The following is a 12,782-nucleotide window of genomic DNA, read 5'->3' as shown; positions in this document are numbered from 1 at the left end:
TTTATTTTGTTATATATAATTATATTACTTCTATGGTTATGTGGAAAGTGTCACAGGAGTTAAAAAAAAGTCATCTGTATAAATTATTAAGAGGATCACAGATTTATTTTAAATTTTGTTACACTTAATTACATTAAACTTAGGCAGTGTAAATACTATCAGTACATTGATAACGTTCTCAGGATACTAAAGTCTTGTAAATAAAATTACATTGAGAACACTCTTCAGAGTGAATATCCAAGAACATAATAATCAAATATTCACTGCATAATACGTATATTGCCAACATCAAAAAGCTGTAATGACAATAACATCAAAAGCTAAACAAAAAACCGTCATATTCAAATTAAAGTAAATCTGAACGAGTTTTGAGCTTTTCTTGAATGGTCATATCTTTCTAAAAGGGAAAAATTGCTAATAAATAGATATCAAGATATAAAAATATAAATAGGAATGGTGATGTGAATATATAGATATTTGAAAGTTATCTACAGTAAAAAGTCTCTACAGGTTTATATACAAATATTATGACTCGTAATGAAATCATCTTAAAATTAAATTGAAATAATATTTACAAAAAAAAAAAACGAAAACGTAGGAATCTCAAGTCTTTGCTTGTTTAGGTTCGAAAATTTGATAGTAGGATCTAGAATATGTAATTTACATTATTATTTGGTCTTGATTAGCTGACAAATAACTAAACAAAGTTAGAATATAAAGTACAAGACTTAAGTAAGAAATTGGCATTATCAAATTTTCTTTTATAAATTGCATTATTTAATAATTTTTCCACTGTCATTAAACGAATGACGAAAATCCTGGTAGCGGCGCTCTAGATCTCGCCATGTTGTTTATAATAATCTGTCCGCCATTCAAACTAGCAGAACCTTCTGGTTCAGAATCTGTATGACTTGAGAAGTTTCTAACTGGTTTTTGTCTCTTCCAGGACGGTCTTAGTGGTTCGTTAACGTTCGCGTAATGGTTAACGAATGAATGAGAATTTGAAAGGACACTGTCATTTTCACTTTCTGAACCCTACAACAAATCCTTTTATAAAGACAATTTAAGGGTATTTTTATCAAGTTACCTGAGATTCGGATGAACTCATCTCAGAAGGTTTTTCTGTAACACTGCTGTCGTCAGGATTCTCGTCGTAACCCTTAAGACTCTCTTCGTCCGAGTTATACGGAACAGAGGCAGGCGATGGCCTCGGGGGTGACTTTCCTAACATCGGGGGAGGTTGTTGATGAACGGGTTTTCGTGATAATGTACTTCTTTTGGAAAGAGTTGAACTTAAATTGCCAGTACCGTTGCGGGAACGGTAGTAATCAATGGAGAGATCTTGCTGATCTTCTCTCGACATTGCCATCAATTCACCCATGCTGTTTTGTGCACCTTCTTCTGTAAACAACGATTAATAAGTGAAAATAAGTTAAAGTGAGACCCTTAACTTACGTTTATATTTATAACTTTTACTTTTAACACATAAAATTGCTATGATCATTATGATAATAATGATAGAAGTTGCCGCTAAAGCTACCATGAACCACGTTTGCCTGTAGAAAGGCTCGTGTTGAAGATAACCGTATTCTAAGTATAATTTTGAAGGCGTTAAAACTGATTCTTCCGTATACGCGGGGAAGCTAATTCCAAATTTGTTATAAGGAATAACCCTGAAGTAGTATGAGGTCGATGGGAGCAGGCTTTGGTAAGAAACTGTAAACTCTTGCAATGGCCCATTTGTTGATTTTGTAACGGTCTGCCAACGCATGTCGTCTGAAATAAAAATAAGTTTTACAACGGTTTAAATTATCAATGTGTGTTGGAAACAAACCTTTTTTCCGCGACTCGATGTAATAACCTAAAATCGGACCTTTCCCAGTCAATCCATTTACCCAGTGCAACTCCACACTCGACAAAGTTTTAATGAGCGTCAATTCTTTTGGTGTACTGGGAGATCCTTCCTGAGGTCCTGTTGTTACGTTGTTCGAAATCGACGGTCCATAATCTATAGTTTGTGCTCTCACCGTAAACGTATAAGTGATTTCTTCTTCTAACGATTGTAACTGGAGGTCAGTGGTTGTCACTTTTTGCTTGACTTGTTTACTAAAACCTACAGACACAGTGAAATTTGTCGAATCAATAGTAGGTGTCGTACGTTCGTTTTCTTCTGTTGTTTCGTAAGTTACGATGTACCCTATTATGTCTCCGTTTCGTTTTTTAGGCGAGTCCCAAGACACCACCAAACTGTTCATTGTGATTTCGGAAAATCGAAGGTTGACCGGTGGACCTGGAAGCCCCTGAAGGGTTTTAACGGTGATGGGTCGTGACCGTGGCCCATCACCTGCTGGATTAAAAGCTAAAATTTGAATCCGATATTCCGTATATTTGTCGAGAAAAACCAGACTATGTGACGTCATTGTTGCCGCGATAACCTCAATTTCCTCTTCAAATTTGTGCCCTTCTTCCAGTTCTTGGGGTGAATTGGTCACCAAATAAAATATCTGTAAGATATAACATTTTTTTCTTGAATAGTCTCTGGAAGTGACTTATGATTGATTAATTACCTTGTAGCCTAATAATTCTCCATTTTGTTGTTGTTGTTGTGGTGGCTTCCATTTCAGTCTAACTTCGGTCGACGAAACAGCTTCCCCTTCTAAATCCCTTGGTTCGCCAGTTGGGACAGCCTCCCCTACGTACACTGTAACCGGAGGACTTGCGGGCCCTTCGCCTTGCGAATTAAATGGTACAACAACAATTTCATAATTTTTGTCTTGAAGAAGCTCACTCAAGACCATCTTCTTTGCCTGTGAATTTCGTTTTGTTAATTAACGATTTATTAGTTCAGTGCTGGACATACATTAACGCCGAAAATTTCTTCTTTCGGGGTTGCTTGAAGTGCCGTCGGATAATCGGAAACCGGTTGAAAGATAACTCTGTAACCGCCAGTTTTTACATCTCCACTCCAATGTTGTTCTTCAACCGAATCCCAATAGACCTCAACACTGGTCGTAGTTATTGGAACAACTTTTAAATTCGTAACTCCTTTGCTCGGTGCTGCCGGATAAGTTCGAACTTCGATCGATTCAGGACTGAAAGGGCTAGGACCGATGTCGTTGGTGGCTCGTATTCTGAATCGGTACGATGTGAAGGGTTTTAAATCCGAAACGGTGTAGGAGGTGAGTTGGGGGTCTACCCTTTCAGGAAGGGATTGCCATGGACCGTTATTCTCCATTTTTTGAACCGTGTAATATCTACAAAATGGTGGTTGGAGTTGCGAAAGGCTAACGTTGTTCGAATTTTCGTAGGTCAAGAGCGATTATTACACTCACTGGCTCACAGATTAGTCCATTTTATAGAATGAAAAACAAACTGTGCCGGATTTGAAAACCACATTACAGCTCGTTCGTATTATACGATTCAAATTTCGATCTTTCATATTTTTTAAATTCACCAAACAAAGTTCACTTCAAACTTAGACTCGCCTTCTAATATTTTTCAATAAACTCACCTTAGGGGTGCAAATCCATCTCTGCCCGGTGTCCAGCTGAAAGTGATCTGCTTACTCTGTACCTGACTACGACTTATTTGTGGCATAGACGGAGCTTGAGGCGTATCACGATTATTCGTTGTATAAACCAAAGCGTGAGCCGTTTTTCCCCAACCCAGTCGAGTCTGAGCGGTCACGGAAAACATATAATACTTTTCGGACTCCAATTGTGTGAACCTGCAATGAACCGATTATCATAACCGCACACGACTCTACCTTTTCGAAGTCATACCTGAAAGTTCTGTCAGACGGAGGAAATTCTTTGGAAAATTTGTTATTAACGTTCGCGTTATTAATGTGATAAGTGACTTTGTACGCAAGAATTTCGCCATTAGGTTCTTCCGGTACGTCCCAAATGATTCGCGCCGAAGTTACAGAAACATCGGGAAACGATACGTTTGATGGAGGTCCGGGGACTAAAATAATAAATGAAACGTACGACAACTTATTGCTTCAAGTAAACGCACCATCTTCAAAGGTTCGGACGCTGACGGCCGGTTTGCTTGGTTCGCCATCCCCTAATCTGGTATATGCGAGCACTTGAATACGATAGACGACGAATTTTCTCAGTTCTGTTAGGGTGGTAGTAAAAGTAGAATTGCTTGCTATCAGTTTGTACTGTACTGGAGATTTGGATTCGGCAGCGTAGTAAACTTTGTAACCTTCAATTAACCCGTTTTGGTGTTCTTTAGGGACATCACCCCATTTAACTACGATCGTAGTCGAAGAAGTGGCGTTAGCCTCGATGTTTAATGGCCCAAATGATGGCACTGCAAATAGGGATTTTATTTCGAAACGGTGACAAATTGCAATTTGCTTCTCTTGCAAACCGTACGATAGAACATGGTATTTTAAAACTTGCTTTGTCTACAGAGTATTCAGTCAATAAAATTTTGCCGTAAACCAGCGCCATATAAAAAAGAACTGACTTCGGAAGTCGTATTGTATTAACAAAGAGGGTCGATTTTTTTGTATCTTCCATGTCATTCCAATAAATCCTTATAAAAAACATTTGCTACTGAAATGCAATGTTAAGGAATAAAGTCACCCTCTGACAATAGGGATTTTTTCGTTTTTCGTTTATATTTCGAAAACGACAAGACTGTAAACAGAAAATTAAGAAAAAAACAGAATGTGTCGTAAAGACGCACGATAGAAGTGAAACTTTTGTATTACAGGGAAACAGTGTAATTATTTATCAATCACTTTTAAATAGCATATTCACAACAAAATTGTATATTTTAATGAAGAAAATAAATTATAAACAACGATAACACTAAACAATATCGAAATGCGTAACTCATTGTTCGTTTTTAAGCCTCCAAATCAAAGAGAGAACATTATCGATAAATGCCGTGAGTGTGACAAAGACAGAGACACTGCTTCCACTCGACCAATAGTGTTTACCCCCACCACTTTTCGTCACACAAAAAGGTTGCCGATCAGAATTTCAAGACCCTCCCATAAAAAGTTTCACTTCAAAAAAATCTTTTACGTGCACCTCTGCTAAGAAGTGCCTTTTCTCCTGACCTGTTTTCAAGCCTCGGCTGCGCCTCGGCCAGAAAATTCAGACTCGGACGAAAAAGATGCACTTTTTGGCCTTAGTACACAAATGACAGTATTGCCACTGGAATTTTTTCGTTCTTAGTTAACGAAAAAAAATGGATATTTTCAGGTGATTTAATTTCTTATATGTATTTACGTCTCAGTAACCAATTTTTTTGTGAGGAGTAAAATATGGAATGGGCTTTGTGGCAAACTACAAAAAAAAACCGACCTAGGTTCTCGGAGTAGTGAGGTTAACCTTCCTTGTGAGATAATTTACAGTTTTACGATTCAGATTTCCGAAAGTAGATCAAATGGCAAATTTTGGTTAACAAACTACTTGAGGTAAGCATGAAAAGGCAAATATTTGAAATAGGAACTAATATGTCGTTTTAGTCTTTTATTAAATTGACAAACCCTTACATCAAACCAAACAAAGGGGCAAGCTCACACTCAACAAAATGTAATTTAAAATGTCGAAACTGACGCAGCTGTAATCACTAATTACTTATTCAAGTTGTTCAAAGTAAAACATATATCATTCTGCGATATTGAAAAAATTTAGCAACGACATAGTTAATACGAATTGGACATCTACAAGTACTGCAGCGTTACGAACCTGATTCGCGCGTCCTTTCCAGAGCTATTGGCCCAGCTAAAGAGCAACCCACGTCATTACACGCTTGCATTGAAACTTCATACAAAGCAAACTCCTCCAAGCCAATAATGACGTGCGAGTTTGCAGTGTGATCGTCGATTGTCACAGCCTGAGTTTCTCCAGTTCTTACCTCGCTGTAGATTATACTATATCCCCTAGGGTTGCCAAACCATTCTATTTGTTGGAGGGGCTAAAAACCGTCTCGTTTAGAGTTAAATTGATTTGTTTTTAAGGAACATACTATCCATCTGACTCTCAATTCTGTAGCGCTCATGGCGCGCACCGTCACATTTTTGGGCGGATGAGCTGGTGGCGCTTGGATCGTCTGAAATTCTTTGGAGGCTTCCGAAGGGATCGAAGCACCGACGACGTTATTAGCGATCAGTCTCAGTTTGTACAATGTGAAAGGTACCAGTCCGGTTACTGTGATGGTGGTCGCGTCAGGATCACTAATTTCAAAAACTTGAAACCACGACGCATTACGCGCCGTCTGCGCTTCGACCGTCCATTTTGTTATAGAAGAATTCCCATCGAATCCGGGCGTGAACTGCAGAACCACGGAAAACGCTTCGATATTTGATAAGGCTAGTTTGGAAGGAGGATGCGGTAACACCGGTTCCACTCCAGATTGGATTATGGCCACTTTGGGGGGACCCGGTCCCACAGCGGTCCAAGCCGTCACCTCAAATTTATAGTGAGTCGTGGCTTGCAAATCGGTCACTTTTAAATCGAGCGTGTCGGCTGTTAAGTTTTTCACTTTAACAGTCGCTGGTTTGTCTTTGATTTGATAGAGGATCTGGTAGCCGGTTAAAATTCCATTAATGTGTTTAGGGGGTTGCCAGATTACTTTAACAGCTCTGTCACTGATGTCGTCGAATTGAAGACTAGTAACTTCATCGGGAACTGCACCAAAAAAAAATAAATAAAACGAAAAACAAAAACAGCGTTGACTACCCACCGTCTTCTCTGGTCTTGACGTGAGCCATTTCGCTGATTTCACCATCACCGGGATCGGTAAAGCATACCACTGTGATGTTGTAGTCGGTAAATTTCTCAAGGCCACTCATCACGGCCGACTGTTCGGCGTTTGGGTTCAGCAGATTTGGATGAACGGTCATCATTTTAGCTTCGATCAGTTCCCCGTTACTGTCGGTTTGCCAGGCTTGTATTTTATAGCCTTGATTAATTCCGTTAATTTTTTGCGGGTCCGGAGGTATCCACCTGATTTGAATTGCGGTCGAGTTTATCGCTTTTACTTTCTGTATGGTTGGTGGGGCTTCAGGTACACCTTCCTTAGTTTTGATTTTTGCACCTTCGGTAAATACACCAACACCTTTGTTGTTGTAAGCCGCTATTTGCACTACGTAATCTTTCCAAGTGATCAAATCTTGGATTAAGTAATTTCTTTGCGCTTCGTTTGTTATGTTTTGAACAGTCCAAGGACTGTCGTTGTACCCGTACAAACGGTATCGTATTATGTAACCCAGGATTTGACCGTTTCTGTGCTCTTCCAAGGGCGGCTGCCACTGAGTTATTATTTCGGAGGAGCTTCGAGCTGAACCAACGAAACCGACCGGAGGCCCAGAAGGCGCTAAAATTTCCTCCTCATAGATTCTTATCGACTTTACAGTTACAACAAATAAGAAATGTGTGTATAATACATGAGACATACTCGAAGGACAGTAACAAAATTGAAGACATGCATAAAACATTAATCCCACCTTTAAATAGAAATTCATATGAGCTGCCTGCACGATAAAAATTAATACAACAAACAATGTACGGTATAGTTTTCAGAAACAAACTCAACTTATTGCTTATTTATGTATCGATTAAGTAAAAATAACAACACCAACCTTCTTGTGGCAACATAACTTGATTACTAGGTTCGGATGGACTTCCTTCCCCTACGCTATTGACGGCACTGACTCGGAACTGATATGCAGCGGCTGCTTTTAAATTTGTTAACAAAACCCATCTTTGATCCGCCGATACGTTACTCATTTCTGTTACCCAATTGAGCAAAGGATCTGGAATTGGGCCTAAAATCGGAGGAACTAATGGAACAAAATAAATCTGTTTTTCAGAAAAGTCGAGTCTGAAGAACAACGAAATTCTCGATGAGCATGCACCAAACAGTATTTACAGGAAAAAAAATCAACCTGGACAGGCTCTATTCACAATACCACCAGCCGCATGCTCATGCCCAAACAATGTTTTTGTGTTACCCGGTAAGTATAATTTAAATCGTGCATAAAAGAGAATTCTAGACACGACTTGGTTCACCACGTCATCGCATTTAATTAATACCCTTTTTCATTTGTTAGGACGGTATTGTATATTTTGTATTTGCAAATCTACTGGCCAAGAGCTCACACCGACGTACGTCAATACGAAACTTCAAGGTGATATTATCGAAGTTGGTTTACTTTTCGCATATCGCTTGGTTTTTACACATAACAATACAGTGACAATAAAAATGTACTATTCCCATTGAAGCTTTGGTAATGATCGTATTAACGTATAGCAAAGAATAGCCATCACGCGGAACTTTGCCAGGGAAATAACTACGTTTTTATGACTAAAATAAATTAACTATTACATGCATTATTTAAAGGGAAGAATCGACGTTATTTAAAAGCTTAAACCAAGCAAAAACCACAACCTGGCCACGGAAAGCGCACAGAACCCAATTAGATTACGCAAGACAATTTCATAACACAAAAACATAGTTTGCAACAGGCAATATAATAGTTTTACATACCAAGTTCGGGCACTTCTCTTTTTTGAATAATGAATTGTTTTATGGGGCTATTGCCGTCGAATCCAGGAATCCAGCTGACGTTGACGGCCCTCTGCGAGGCGATATCGAGTCTTTCGGCTTTGACATTAGTGGGCGCGTAAGGTAGTTCGATAACGCCCAATTTAGCCGATCTAGTTTCGTTACCGCCAGGTGATTTAATCGAGCATGTGTAGAAACCAACGTCAGCAGCTCTGACTGCTTGTATTTCCAAAGTACCGTCCTTCAAAATACTTATTCTTTGGCTGGCTTTCGGATTTATAGGTCTAAATGAGGAAAAAAAAATATACCGACGCTCGACTCGCCGAGATCGTTACGTACTGTTTATTCTTGTACCAGTGCAGCTCGAAAGGGACGGCAGGATCCGACGATATTTTACATTGGAGAGTCGCCGTATGACCGAGGAGAACACGTGTGTCGACTGGAGGTTGTATTATTTGTGTGCGAACTGTAATAAAATGCAAGAATGTTTGCTCAAAAGCAGTGAGAAAATTAATAGTTCGTTACAAGACGAAAATCATGCATAGCTTTACTGACCCAGAACTCCCAAATGAGCGGAACCCCGCACTTCTCCAGCTTCATTGGCTCTAATACAAGTGTACATTCCGACGTCAGACTCTTTAACGGCAGCTATTAACAAGTCTCCAGAATCAAGAATTTGGACTCTGCTTGAAGTTTCTACTTCTTGTTCGCCTGGAAAACATTAGTAATGCACACAACCATGCAACGAGCATTTTGTTATTGGTTATAAAAGCTCATTTAGTAGAAAACAACTCGATGGTTATACCTTTATAAATCCATGTTACGTTCGGTGTGGGAGCACCTGCTGCTCGACACGATAAAGTCGCGTCTTTACCATCGAGAACGGTGACATTTTGGGGGCCTATCTCCATAATGGGAACGGCAGCTAAAAAAATGTAAATGAGCTTTTCACGTTTAATGTGAATCTAAACACAAACATTAACAGAAATAATCAAAAATAAATCAATCAATCAATAAATAAAATAAAACAGTGCAACCAAATCATACAATGCACAAAATTTCTAACTACAGTGCACGTGTTAGCAAACCAACTCATCTCAACATGTTTTTTGATTGCTCTTACATGGTGTTATAAACACAAAATTCTTTTTGTTATGGCGTTCGCCGGAACTTCTCAACCTGACAAATCTAGCCGTTAAGCTTCTCACTTTTCTCCGTTCTGTATGGTGATGGCAAAAATTTTTTATATTGGCTTCTCGATTATATGTATATCAATACTTACTTTTCACCCTCAGCCACGTTGAAATTGAACTCTCCCCGGCCTCACTCTTAGCAAAACATTGAAACATCCCGTTGTCGTTTATTAACAGCTTTCGAATAAGTAAAGAATTGTCTTCCTCGAGGACGTACCTGGAATGTTAAACATTTTAAATTTACGAATATTTAAAAATACATTTTAATTTTAATGGATGTCAATTATGCACAACACAGGGTGGGTATAGTAATAATACATTAAAAAAACTCAACGATAAATCGTAATATGTAATCAAAAAAATCGTTCAATGCAATAAACGAATAAATTGCCACCGTTATAGTGTATTTTGCAGAAAATTGGAACTTGGTGGCAGTAATTATATTTAGTTTAAAACTTATTATTACCACCCTACTCTCTTTATGACAGTTAATCGTGACAAGGCAATTGTTAATCTAATTAACAACAAACCCATATTTACGCTGATAAAGTTATTGATGTGTAAGATGAAGATTCCAGAGAGTAACTATTTTATTCGTAATGTAGCTGCTGACACAAAGATTTTTGTTCAAAATATTATCCCAAAGTTTTTATTACCAATTCATCATTTCCTTCAAATGGAGGAAAAAACAATAACTACCTAATACAACAAAAAAAAAGATATTTTTGCATTCTTTCAAAGAAAAAGATTAAAATAAATTATAGTAAAAATAATGTATTCGCTAAAATTATACACATGAATTTAGCTGTTAAATTCAATTTATTAAAGAATACACAACCACATTATATGTAGTTTAGTTATACACCACAAAGTTGTTTGGAAAATGATAATTACAAATTATATTTTGATCGAACAGTTTTAACTGACATTCATATTAAGCATAACAGACCAGACATTATTATTTTAAATAAACAACAAAAGCAAGCGTATCTTTTAGATATAGCTGTTCCAAATTCACATAATATAACACAGACATATAACACAAAAATTAATAAATATTTAGAGCTCTCCGTTGCTATGAGAAATCTTTGGTGTTTAGAAAAAAATTCGATTTTACCACTTATAATTTCAGCAACGGGAATAGTACCGCACTCTTTTTAAAAATTAAAAAATTTTGGATTTAGGTAACACATTGGTAGTTGAAATTCAAAAAGGTATATTATTATACTCATGTCATATCGTGAGGAAGTTCCTTAACATTGACACAGAACATAATAAAACACAACAAAGTCAAAATGTGGAGGCGAGACGCCGGTAATTATGTTGATTAGCACTGCACTATTACTTGATAGTAATATTCGTAATAGTGTACCGATGTACTCCGGCAAAATTGCCGTTCCGCCGGGTGGTGGAGGGTTAGTTTATGTATATACAGGGTAATGATAAAGTAACGCACAAAATTCAGAAAACGTACAGTATTAATTTAAAAAAAATGCAAAAATAAGTCGAACAGTTTTTAGAGTAAATTCTTGCTTTAAAGTATTGTTTAATTTATTTATTAGTTATGTATTATTAAAAATCAAGTTTATTTCGTTTTTTATTAATTGCTTATTTTTTTTATGTAATCCCTACTTAAACTAGATTTTTATAATCCAGAAAAATAAGCTCTATCAAATAATCTAATTGGAATCGTAGCTTCCCATTTGGAAAAAATATTCATGACGTCATAACTTTGACTTTTTTCTATACAGTGCGTTCGTAAAGTTCCGAATAAATTCGATAAAATTGAAAGTATTAATTTCTGAGAAAAATCCTTGAACAGGTCAACTTTGTTTTTAAAAAGTGCATATTATTCAGTACCTATATTGCTTATATTGACAGCTTGTCACCTCCTAATAATGACGTCATCAATAATTTTTTTAAATGGCAACCTCCATTTTTTTCTTATTTTTCTTGTACGCCTTCATACTAGCTAAACGATCTATAAAAAAATTGACACCTTACATAACAATTTTTTTGAGAAAATGACAAATTTTACTTCAAAAAATTTAATTTAATTTTTAACTTAAATTTTTTTTTTTCAATAGATTCAGTTACAATGGAAGGTTAATTTTAATAGACCAAACAATTTAGAACGATTTGCGGTAGAGAATTCGCACTGAAACGGAACAAATAAGCCCTGACATGATTGAGCGCAGTGTACAAAGTGTCGGTGAGTGCCAAATAGTTGGCGGGAGCCAATTTCAACATTTGCGTTAAATTTTATTGTTAACCTGAGATGTTTGTTTGAGGTCTGTTAAAATTTTTACATTAAAAGTTAAGTTAAATTTTTTAAGTAAAATTTGTCATTTTCTCAAAAAAATTGTTATGTAAGGTATCAATTTTTTTCATTAGTCGTTTAAGTACTAAAAAGGTCTACCAGAAAAAGAAGAAAAAAGTGAGGGTTGCCATTTAAAAAAAAAGATTGATGACGTCATTATTAGGAAACGACAAGCTGTCAACTTAAATAACGTACTGTACAACATGCACTTTTTAAAAACAAAGTTGACCTCTTCGAGGATTTTTCTCAGAAATTAATACTTACAATTTTATCGAATTTATTCCGAACTTTACGAACGCACTGTATACATACGTTAAAAGACGCAGAATTTAAAAAACTGTTTGACATGTTTTTGCATTTTTTTCAAAAATTAATATTGTGCGTTTTATGAATTTTGAGCGTTACTTTATCATAAGCCTGTATATGTATGTTCAACCTAGACATTATTTAATGTGCAAAAAACAACCACACAATTTACTATAAAATTAAAATTTTTGTTTTGAGTGTATTTACAGAAACATTAGCGCCACTGTCAAATTTGACATGGGACTTCTTACATTATTTTTACTACAGCTAGAAATTATTTGAACAATAGTACATAACAATGACGTTAGAAGCTTCGTTAAACCTCCCTTCAGTCCGTCTAGTTATGAGATTCCGAGTCCTCGAAATAAGATATATTGAAACAAGGTGGAAAAAATTGAATTACTTTTAACAGCCAATTACAGACAAAT

General features: G+C 36.6%; 1 protein-coding gene across 7 annotated transcripts in view; it reads right to left on the bottom strand.

Annotated features, from left to right (window-relative positions):
• Positions 1-77: 77 nt before the first annotated feature.
• Positions 78-12,782, bottom strand: part of sdk (sidekick cell adhesion molecule) — an 84,030-nt gene continuing 71,325 nt past the window's right edge. For 2 of the 7 annotated variants that reach the window (XM_069042164.1, XM_069042170.1), the window contains 20 exons: positions 9,818-9,945; positions 9,659-9,754; positions 9,341-9,460; positions 9,091-9,246; positions 8,875-9,001; positions 8,518-8,819; positions 7,610-7,810; positions 6,712-7,344; positions 5,995-6,656; positions 5,715-5,943; positions 4,018-4,320; positions 3,783-3,966; positions 3,512-3,727; positions 2,861-3,254; positions 2,568-2,807; positions 2,159-2,504; positions 1,835-2,113; positions 1,456-1,776; positions 1,088-1,401; positions 78-1,035 (listed from right to left, as the gene is read on the bottom strand). In XM_069042164.1, the coding sequence (XP_068898265.1) occupies positions 799-1,035; positions 1,088-1,401; positions 1,456-1,776; positions 1,835-2,113; positions 2,159-2,504; positions 2,568-2,807; positions 2,861-3,254; positions 3,512-3,727; positions 3,783-3,966; positions 4,018-4,320; positions 5,715-5,943; positions 5,995-6,656; positions 6,712-7,344; positions 7,610-7,810; positions 8,518-8,819; positions 8,875-9,001; positions 9,091-9,246; positions 9,341-9,460; positions 9,659-9,754; positions 9,818-9,945 (5,488 nt within the window). In that variant the 3' untranslated portion in view covers positions 78-798. The remainder of the gene's footprint in view (positions 1,036-1,087; positions 1,402-1,455; positions 1,777-1,834; positions 2,114-2,158; positions 2,505-2,567; positions 2,808-2,860; positions 3,255-3,511; positions 3,728-3,782; positions 3,967-4,017; positions 4,321-5,714; positions 5,944-5,994; positions 6,657-6,711; positions 7,345-7,609; positions 7,811-8,517; positions 8,820-8,874; positions 9,002-9,090; positions 9,247-9,340; positions 9,461-9,658; positions 9,755-9,817; positions 9,946-12,782) is intronic. The other 5 variants (XM_069042166.1, XM_069042169.1, XM_069042167.1 and 2 more) reach the window with 5 other exon arrangements.

The sequence above is a fragment of the Tenebrio molitor genome, chromosome 3 (assembly GCF_963966145.1).
Source record: "Tenebrio molitor chromosome 3, icTenMoli1.1, whole genome shotgun sequence".
Lineage (NCBI taxonomy): Eukaryota > Metazoa > Arthropoda > Insecta > Coleoptera > Tenebrionidae > Tenebrio > Tenebrio molitor.
This window is presented reverse-complemented; position numbering and strand designations above follow the sequence as displayed.